This window comes from Orycteropus afer, unplaced genomic scaffold, assembly GCF_000298275.1.
Source record: "Orycteropus afer afer isolate SDZICR_OR568_19922 unplaced genomic scaffold, OryAfe1.0 scaffold00028, whole genome shotgun sequence".
Lineage (NCBI taxonomy): Eukaryota > Metazoa > Chordata > Mammalia > Tubulidentata > Orycteropodidae > Orycteropus > Orycteropus afer.
In genome coordinates this window covers 4629404-4639496 of record NW_006921615.1, presented here as the reverse complement: position 1 = coordinate 4639496, position 10093 = coordinate 4629404, and the positions used below count along the sequence as shown (strand labels likewise).

The window sequence follows — 10093 nt, the reverse complement described above, 5'->3', positions numbered from 1 at the left end:
TTTTCTGTGTGTGGAAATCCAATTTTACCAACACCATTTATTGAAGAGATTCCTCTTGCCCTGTCAAAGAGACTTAGCAATCTTGTCAAAAATCAATTTACCATAGATAAGTGGGTTTATTTCTAGAGTATCACTTCTGTTTCATTGGTCTCTGTGTCAGTTACACCAGTACCAGGTTGTTTTGATTACTATAACTGTATAATAAGTTTTAAAATCAGGAAGTGTGAGTATTTTGTTTCTTAGGTCTTTCAAAACTTCTTTTTTTCCCCTAGCTATTTAATTATCACATTGAAAATAGAGTTTAGATGTGTACCTGCTCAAATTAAAGTGATAACTTCACATTCTTTTTACTCACTAACTTTAGGTATAATGCATTATTTTTTGTTTCATGTCTTAGGTGTTCTTTTTTGGTTTTGTTTTTCTTTCTAACTCCAGAATTAAACAGCCACCATGTCGAGCAAAAAGGCAAAGACCAAGACCATCAAGAAGCGCCCTCAGCGTGCAACATCCAACGTGTTTGCCATGTTCGATCAGTCACAGATACAGGAGTTCAAAGAGGCCTTCAACATGATTGATCAGAACAGAGATGGCTTCATTGACAAGGAAGATCTGCATGATATGCTTGCTTCTCTAGGTAGACTTTTATATGCTCTATATGCCCACTTCCCAGAAATAATAGTCTAGCTCTTTAAAAATCATGTTTTGTGTATTGTACAAATACTCATCTCTTTATCTCAAAGGGCCTATTGAGAAATTTCTGGGTATGGGGTGGAGGGGTACCATACTGGGGCTTGGACAGTCATAAGATAGGATTAACCTGCAGGATTGGGGCTTTGGCAGGTGCAGTGGTCAGATAGGCTTACATTCCTGTTAGCTCAATACTATAGGCCTATAGAAAGCCAGGGGATGTCTAGGTAGCAACATGTCAGAATTTCAAACAAAATTATAGTTAATAATTAAGACAAGAGGTGACAGTAATGAGTGATAATAGTTGTCTCTGGGGAGGGAAGACAGTTCTACTGGAAAGGAAGTTCAAGGGAGGGACTTCCACTGTTTTATTTATAATAAAACACAAAGATACAAGATTTGATTAAACATAAATTGCCATTAGTTAGTTTGGGTACATAGATGTTAATGTATCATCCCTTGTGTGAATTTTAAGCGGCCTTGATGGTGCAGTAGTTAAGCACTCAGCTGCTAACTGCAGTGTCAGCAGTTGAAACCCAACAGCCACTCTGTGGGATGAAGATGTAACCGCCTACTTCTGTAAAGATTACAGCTTAAGAAACCCTACAGGTCCTTTCTACTCTGTCCTGTAGGGTTGCTGTCTTAGTTACCAAGTGCTGCTGTGACAGAAGTACCACAAGTGGATGGCTTTAACAAACCGAAACTTTCTCGCGGTTAGGAGGCGATGAGTCCAAATTCAGGGTGCCAGCTCCGGGGGAAGACATTCTCTTTGTTGGCTTTGGGGGAAGGTCCTTGTCTCCTTTCAACGTCTGTGGTCCCAGCATTCCTTGGAGATCTCCATGCGTCTTGGCATCAGTCTTCCCCTGAGTTTAAGAGGTTCTCAGGACAGGGACCCCAGGTCCAAAGGACACGCTCCACTCCCAGCTCTTCTTTCTTGATAGTACTGCAGTCCTTCCTTCTTTGCTTGATTCTCTCTCCTTTTATCTCTTATAAGATACAAAGTGATGAGGGCCACACTCCAGGGAAGCTCCCCTTAACAATGGATCATCAGGGCTGGGACCTGAGTAAGGGTGTTGCATCCCACCCTAATCCCCTTACAGCTCATGGGCTGATCACATCATGTTGCATCACGGGGGATGATTACATCATTGCATAACTGCCAAACCACTGAGAATCATGGCCCAGCCAGGATGACACATATTTTAGGGGAATACAATTCAATCCATGACAGTTGCTATGAGTCAGAATCAACTCAGTGGCAATGGGTTTTTTTTTGAGAGGGTAATAATTTTTTTTTTTTGATTGTTAGTCTCTTTCACTGTTTATTTTGATCTTAAAAGGAAGACAGGGAGGGAGAGAGAGAAACTCAGAAGGTTCTACATCTTCTGCCCAGAGTCAGCACTGATTTTATAGTTGGGAGTAAAGGAAGGACAAGCAATTTAGTCCTTAATAGACCAAACATTGGGTGCTGGCATGTTGAGGAGGACTTGCTGTGGTGCTTAGATAATTAACCAGGAAGGGCAACTTGAGTGCCAGAGGGCAAAGAGAGGAATTTTTGTTTGTTTTTTGTATCCACAAAACCATTAACTAGCATTTATTCTTTTACTGGTTTTTCTTTTTTTCCCCTAGCGTACTATTTTGAAAAATTTCAAGCCTACAAAATGTGGAAAAAACGGTATAATGAACACCCGTATATCCTTTACCTAGATTCACTAATTGTTAGCACTTTGCAGTGTTTACTTTACTGGGTATGAGAGTAGAATCAAGATTGTAGATTGTTTTCCAGTGTTTTTCACATTCAGAATAGCTAGCAAAGTATCCTTTTTTGGGCAGATCACCACAGAATAAGGGAAATGGAGAGAATTAGCTGTATTTCAAAGATTGAACACTCAAGCCCATACCCTGCTCATAGTAGGTGCTCATTAAGTATTTGTTGAGTCAACAGTGGTAGTAGAGTAAGAGGCTACTTTGGGGCCTACTGTTTGGGGGAACCCCATATCTTGAAAGATACACATTTACCTTTCAAATCTACGGACTATATTGGACACCTTGAATGGGTCTATGGCTCTATAGGTGCTTAGCCTAAACCAATTCATTTTAAATCCCTGTGTCTTTTTTGTACCCTGAGGTTCTTACAATACCTCGGGGTCATACTCCCCACCCCACCCCATCCTAGAAATTGGTGCAAAAGGGTTGGGTTAAATCTAAAGGTTGAAAAGTAAATCTCTTTGGCTGCTTTTACTTATTCAATGAATTTTATCTTTAGATTAGTTTTAGACTAATGTATGTGTTGGTATTTTGAATGGGTATAATGAGACAGGATTATAATGCAGTGAAATAGATGACAACATATTATTAAGTTTTTCCAGAATTCTGAGGATTAAAATTAATACATGAACTGTGATTCCAGATTTCAGTGACATTGGCTCTTAGCTGGGTGTGATATTGAGATGCTCCCTTAGATAAGAATATCTAACTTACAGATGGTTTTTTTTTTTCATGTAGAATCATACAAATTGGTGCTAGAAGGCACCTTAGAGGTACCAAGTTCAGCTAGTCTATTTTACAGATTAAAAAAAGTAAACCCTAGCATGTTGCCACCTCCTCTCTGGTTACACAGCCAGTGGCAGAACTAGGATTGAACCCAGGATTCCAGACCTTTAATTCAAAGCTGCTTTTATCACATCAGCAGGGCTTACAGATAGCCAGTATAAATGGGGTACCTTTGTTACTATGACACTGTCTTGTCATTCCAGGGGAATTTCTATCAACTTTTAGGGATAGTTTCCTCCCAACTGTACTACAAGAGAGAATTCTCATTGAAACTGAGATTAAAGTTTTCTCATTATAAGCAGTCCTAAGTAAGATCACTCAGTGACATGAGCAAACAACATTTTGGGGATTTGTCTGGCAACCTAATAGTATCTTACTTATAACACTCTTCAAGATACGCTCCCAATTCTAAACCCACCTAATAGTTTTAACTTAAGTGGCCAACTTAAAAATAAATTTATTTATTTATTTTTTTATTAAGGAGAGGAAAGAAAACTTTTCTTTTTTTCCCCTCACATTGATTGATTGATTGATTGATTGTGATTTGGGTGAAGATTTACAGAGCAAATTCACTTTCCATACAGCAGCTCACATACACTTTGTCTCATGACATTGACTACAGTTTACCACAATGCAACAGCTCTCCTCCCACTTCCTCCCCATAGTTACCTCTTCCCAGTGTCCATCCCTCCATACTCTCCTGCCCCCTGAGCTGTCTCTCTGTGCATAAGCAGCCCTTCCTTCTCCCATGATTTTTCTCTCCAGGGTGTGTGTCTACTTGAGGTAAATGTTTAACTCACATGCCTGTACATTGTTTGGCTGGAAACCACAGGTATGTGTTCAATTCCAGACCTGAAGGGCAGCTAGGGGCCATAGTCTCAGTGGTTCCACCAGGCTCCATTGGACCAGCAAACCTGTTTTTTTTTTTTTTAAAAAAATACAATTTTTGAAACACAGTGAAATCACAGACAAATGTACCATGATAGGAACAATGGATTTTTAGATTTTCTTAGTAACTGATACTGAAATGTCCCCTCTGATGGACCTTTAGCGTTTTCAGCCTTTACAGTAATAATGATATGGCATCGTCTGGTTTATAATTTCAGGTATTTGTTTTGTTTTTAATGAAACATAGTGAAGGGAAAGTTGACAGAAAATACCAGTGAATAAGTACCATTTAACCTAAGCCCAGACTGCATCTTTATAGTGATGTATCAAAGACCTTTAAAGCTGTCAAAAATTATCATTTTTAAATATTTCTTAATGCTAGTCAGTTGAAAATTTAGTTTCAAGTGATGGAGATGCAGCTTTAAAAAATTTGTTGGGAAGCATAACAATAGCAGAGTGATTATTTATCGAGTTAGTTCTTCGTCACGCAACATTAAACTCTGAATTCGTATAGGGAAGAATCCGACTGATGCGTACCTCGATGCCATGATGAGTGAGGCTCCGGGCCCCATCAATTTCACCATGTTCCTTACGATGTTTGGGGAGAAGCTAAATGGGACTGATCCAGAAGACGTCATCAGAAACGCTTTTGCTTGCTTTGATGAGGAAGCAACAGGTGGGTGCTATTTATTTATTTATGCCCAGCTTTATTCCAGAGTAAGACATTTTTTAGGAAATTAAAAAAAAAAAAAAATCAGTAAGATAAAAATGTTTTGAAATGAGTAAAAGGAGGCTATTATTTACAAAAGGATAGTATGAGCTGGGAATGGTAGGTCATGAAGGAGCATAGTTTGTAGTATTAATCTTTGAATTTCATTCTGAACTTCTTGAAAGCCAAAAGGAGAATTGTATTATCTGTTAAGTAGTGTGTCTTAGATGAGGAAACTATTTCTTCAGGAAACTTGTAGTCGCTCTAAAATGTGTAGTTAATGAACATGAAAAATAAAGTGTTTTTTTCCATTTTAATGTAATTATGAAGAAATTCCTTTTTAAAATGTGTAAGCCTGTATAGCAGTTTCTGGGTGGCATAAATGGTTAAGAACTGGACTACTAACCCAGAGGTTGGTGGTTCAAACCCACCCAAAGTTTCCTCAGAAATAAGGCCCGCCATTCCGCTTCTTGAAAACCCTATGGAGTACAGTTCTGCTCTGCACATACGGGAGCAGCATGAGATGGTGTTACAGTTACCTAGTGTTGCTCTGACAAAAATATACCACAGATGGGGTTGCCTTAACAAAGAGGAATTTATTCTCTTCCAGTTTGGGAAGCTAGAAGTCTGAGTTCGAAGTGCCAGGCTCTAGGGGCTGTGTGAAAGCCCCTCAACCTTGGGCTCCAGCTGTGCCTCTTGCTCCCAGCCCACTGAAGCTGGGGCTTTTCTTCACTCAGCTGCTGAGGCTGATAAAACCCAAAGTCGACAAGTAACGAGGCACAGTACTGATATTACCAAACCACACAGCAGGCCATTGATTCAAGTCCATTGAAAGTCCCAAGGTCGATAGAGCATGGCAGGCTGCTGAACAATGACACGGCTGCATACAGGGTTCAAGCGTGCCGTAAGCTAGAGACCATGCCCAAAGCTGTTTCTTATATATGGGAAGCAGACCACACCCCTAAAGCAGCTACTCAGCTGCTTGTGGTAGGTCCCACCATGGAGTTTATTGCCATTCTCATCTGGGGAATAACTACCACCAGCTGCCCAGCCACTCAACCAGGCCCAGCCAAGTTGACACACAAACATAACCACCACAGATGGAATCAATTCAATGGCAACCACCACCACCACCAGTACCTGTTGTTGTTATGTGCCATCGAGTCGGACCCGACTCATAGCAGCCCTTCCTAGGGTTTCCGAGGCAGTATCACTACAGAACCTTCCTTCCAAGGAGTGGCTGGTGGGTTTGAACCACCAGCCTTCTGGTTAGCAGTCAAGTGCCTTAGGCACTACGCTACCAGAGCTCCTTCCAACAAAGCCTACATAGTCATTTTTCTTACTCTTCTCATTTTCCTCTTTTTAGGTTAAGCCTTATTTGCTTTATTCTCCTACATTAATCATCTACTCCACCCCACATCACCTGCTCAGATACACCTTGCTCTTTCCATCGTGTTTTTCCATATTGGCCTCTTCTTAAATGCACATTTGGTCTCAACATTTGGTGCAATGTCAAGATGACAAGCTAGGCACTATGCACTGGGTCTAACTCTAGCTCATCACTTGTAAGTCGTGTGACTTCAGGGAACATGCACAATGTTATCTTCCTTAAAATGCCCTGGAACTTTACTCTGTGCAAAGCATTGTCCAAAGGACTTTTCATGGATTATCTCATACGGTCTTTAATGCAACCCTATAAAGTAGGTGTTTCTATTATTTCTTTTTTACTGAGGATTGGAGAAGTTAGTTGTACAAAGTGACTTCATTAGTAAGTGTGGTAGAACCGGGGTTCATATCCAGCAGACTCAACTCCAGGGCCTGTCCACAACCACTGAGCTTTAGTGCCTCTGAGCACAGGCCCTGGTACCCTGTAAGTGCTGTAAACATTTATCTCAGCCACCCTGAACCCTTTCCTTCTGAGGAGAACTCGAAGGCCCCTGTTGTATATTCCACCTCTATTATTACCCATATTATTAATTATGCACATGTTTCATCTCTCTAGGACATAACATTTCTGAAGAGCACAGACCTCTTGTTAAACAAAAGTTTAGTCCCCATAATGCATAGCATGGTATCTGATACATGCTATTTTCTCTTATGGATCCCTGAGTGGCGCAAACAGTTAAGCACTCAATGAGCCAAAAGGTTGGTGGTTCCAACTCACCCTGGGGTACCTCAGAAGGCCTAGTGACCTGCCTCTGAAAGATCGCAGCCCTGAAAACCCTGTGGAGCAGTGTTACTCTGCATACATGGGTCACCTGGAGTCAGAATCCACGTGACAGCAACTAACAAAAGCAGTGCTTGTTTTTCCTATAGTATTGCAGGATTTAAAGTGAAATTCATGCCTCATTATTACCTTACTACTTACATGCTGTGCCATTTTAAATGCTACTTAGTATCTTTGAGACTGTTTGAATTGTTTGGTTGTTATTTGGTGAAACAAATTATATTAAAAATCGTAAACTAAATGTAAATTTGGTATTACTAACTCAAATCTGCCATGATTGTCCAAACTGTCTTTCAGATTTGTTTTTAAATTCTGTGTTGTAAAAGTCTTTACGTTGTTTTCAAAATTATTGGCTCTAATTTCTAGACAGTTCTGCTAGTTGGTAGCATTTCACCTCAGCACCTACTCTTCAGGCACTTTCCACATGCTGTTGACAGCTAACCCTAATCTGAACTAATTAAGTTGCTCCTTTTCAGTGTCGTATTTTTATTTGACAGAGAAATCTTCCTAAATACTAAATTACCCTCTCAGTGATTTTGGGTGGGGCTAGGTGGGGGAAAACTTTTTAGTCCGGGAGTAATCAATCTCGTAAGACAAACTCTTTTTAAAACAATAGCTTTTGGTATACAGGCATATTTTATTCTATTGTGCTTAGCTTTATTTTATTTCACAGATACTGCATTTTTTTTTTTTTTACAAATTGACGGTTTTGTGGCAGCCCCGAGTCAAGCAAATCTATAGGCACCAGTTTCCCACAGCGTGTGCTTACTTCCTGTCTCTGAGTCATGTTTTAGTAGTTCTCACGGTATTTCACCTTTTCCATAGTGCTCCTGTACATTAATAGACTACAGCATAGAGGAAACAAAATTTCCGTGTGCACTGGGAAGCCAAAAACACTGCAAAAAACTCACTGTTTTGCAATATTTGCTTTATTGCCATGATCCAACATCAACCTCACAAAATCTCCAAGGTATATCAGATAAGATAGGGATCAATGATATATACACATATGAGTTTTCTGGTTTTTTAAGCAGCCTAAAAGCCATCTCTAATTTTAATAACATGTTTAACCCATTATGTTCAAATATTATCATTTCTATATATAATCAGTATAAATAAATGAGATATTTTACAGTCTTTTTTTAGTTTTTTATACTAAATCTTCAAAATGCAGTGTGCGTTTTGCACTGCAGCACATCTCAGTTCAGGCGTTCAGCAGGATGTGCACAGGCAGTGCTAGTGGACAGTGCCAGCGTTCCTTCACTGGGGCATGCAGAAGGGTGATACTTATTGCTTCTATCATTCCTTCTTCATTTATTGGCTGGACTTCTTCTATAAAGAAGAATTCTTCTTCATCAACTATGTGGTTACCCTGAAATAAAATCTGTATAGAAAAGATGAGATAAATGGTAAATTTTTTCTCTTTTGCACTAGTTTTCAGAATGATGCATTGGTAACAAAAATGACCTCTGAGTTTCCTTTTCATTTGCTTTTAGTATCATTATGAACTCATGGGTTAAAACATGAGTTTCAGATGTGCATCTGTTTCAGTGCATTATAGGCTTATTCTTTTAGATACTCAGAATGCTCTCTCATTAGTCAGTGGAGTCCTTTCAAATTGGGCTCTGTGTCCTCTAGATATGTTAGTGATGTTGACAGCTTGCTATCTTGTATGGCAAAATGTTCTGGACTTCTTTTGTGAATTTTCCTGACTCAGATCTGGAATCAACCATTTCTCCAAAATGCCTTTGTTCCTTTTAAGGGGATATGTTTAGAGACTACAGTCTGGTGCTGGGTTTGCTCATTGTACTGGCCTTACATATTTTTTTGAAAAATTCATAACATCTTTAAAAAATATTTTCAAAGAAAATTTATTGTATTTTCAAATGTTCAGAATAACATATGCAAATATAGTTCAGATCATTTATTTGTTACAACGAGAATACATATTTTTAAAAGTTAGAAAGTGATGAGGGCTTTTAAAGTATTGTATTTAAAATGGAAATTGCAGAATATAAAAGTATATATATGGTATGTTGTTATGTGCTGTCAAGTCGGTCCTGACTTATTGTGACCCCTCCATGGGTTTTCGAGGCGGTATCACTATGGAAGTAGATTGCCCAACCTTTCTTCTGAGGAGTGGCTGGTGGGTTTGAACTGCCACCCTTCTGGTTAGCAGTCAGGTGCCTTAGAGACTATGCTACCAGAGCTCCTATGTATGATACGACTCAATTATAAAAGAAAAAGAAGTGTGCACATGGATGAAGACTGAAAGAAAACCCTCAGTAGTACCATGTCTGCTTGGTTCACTCTAATCCTGGATCCTGGCAATAATTGGTCTGCTGAATAAGTGAAGTTCAGAATGGGAGGATTATGGATTTGGCTTTTTCTAATTTTAAAACAATACAACACTTTTTTTAAGTTTGGAGAAAAGGATTTAAAATTATTTTGCCTCACAAGAACATTTAGCTGCCTTTCCTCAAATATATATATATCTATGAAATATAGGTTTTTTCCATAGAAAACACTTGCTTTATATTAAATTATTTAAAAAGCTCAGTAGTAGAGCTTACAGAGTTTATATTAGTATTGGGGGCCAGAAGTGCATGGGAGGGAAGGACACAGGGAAGACGTAACTATGGGGAGGAAGTGAGAAGAGAGCTGTTGCATTGTGGGAAATTGCAGTCAGTGTCCTGAGATAAAGTGTATGTGAACTGTATGGAAAATGAATTTGCTCTGTAAACTTTCACCCAAATCACAATAAAAGTTTTAAAAATATTAATAAAGTGTTCTCTGTGTAATTGGAAAAGGATTTGATTATGTATTGCTTTAGTTTCCTAATTTATTTTATTCATGTAGTTAAGGATATTCTTTTTTTTCTTTTAATTTTGATTTGGGTGAAGATTTACAGAGCAAATTCACTTTTCATATAGCAGTTCACATATACTTTGTCTCATGTCATTGACCAAAATTTACAATACAACAGCTCCCCTCCCACTTCCTCCCCATAGCCACCTCTTCCCAGTGTC

General features: G+C 39.0%; 1 protein-coding gene across 1 annotated transcript in view; it reads left to right on the top strand.

The window, feature by feature from the left end:
* Positions 1-450: 450 nt before the first annotated feature.
* LOC103192476 (myosin regulatory light chain 12B-like) overlaps positions 451-10093 on the top strand; it is a 15312-nt gene continuing 5669 nt past the window's right edge. Inside the window, exons 1-2 of the mRNA XM_007935467.1 lie at positions 451-634; positions 4643-4845. Of these exons, the coding sequence (XP_007933658.1) occupies positions 451-634; positions 4643-4845 (387 nt within the window). The remainder of the gene's footprint in view (positions 635-4642; positions 4846-10093) is intronic.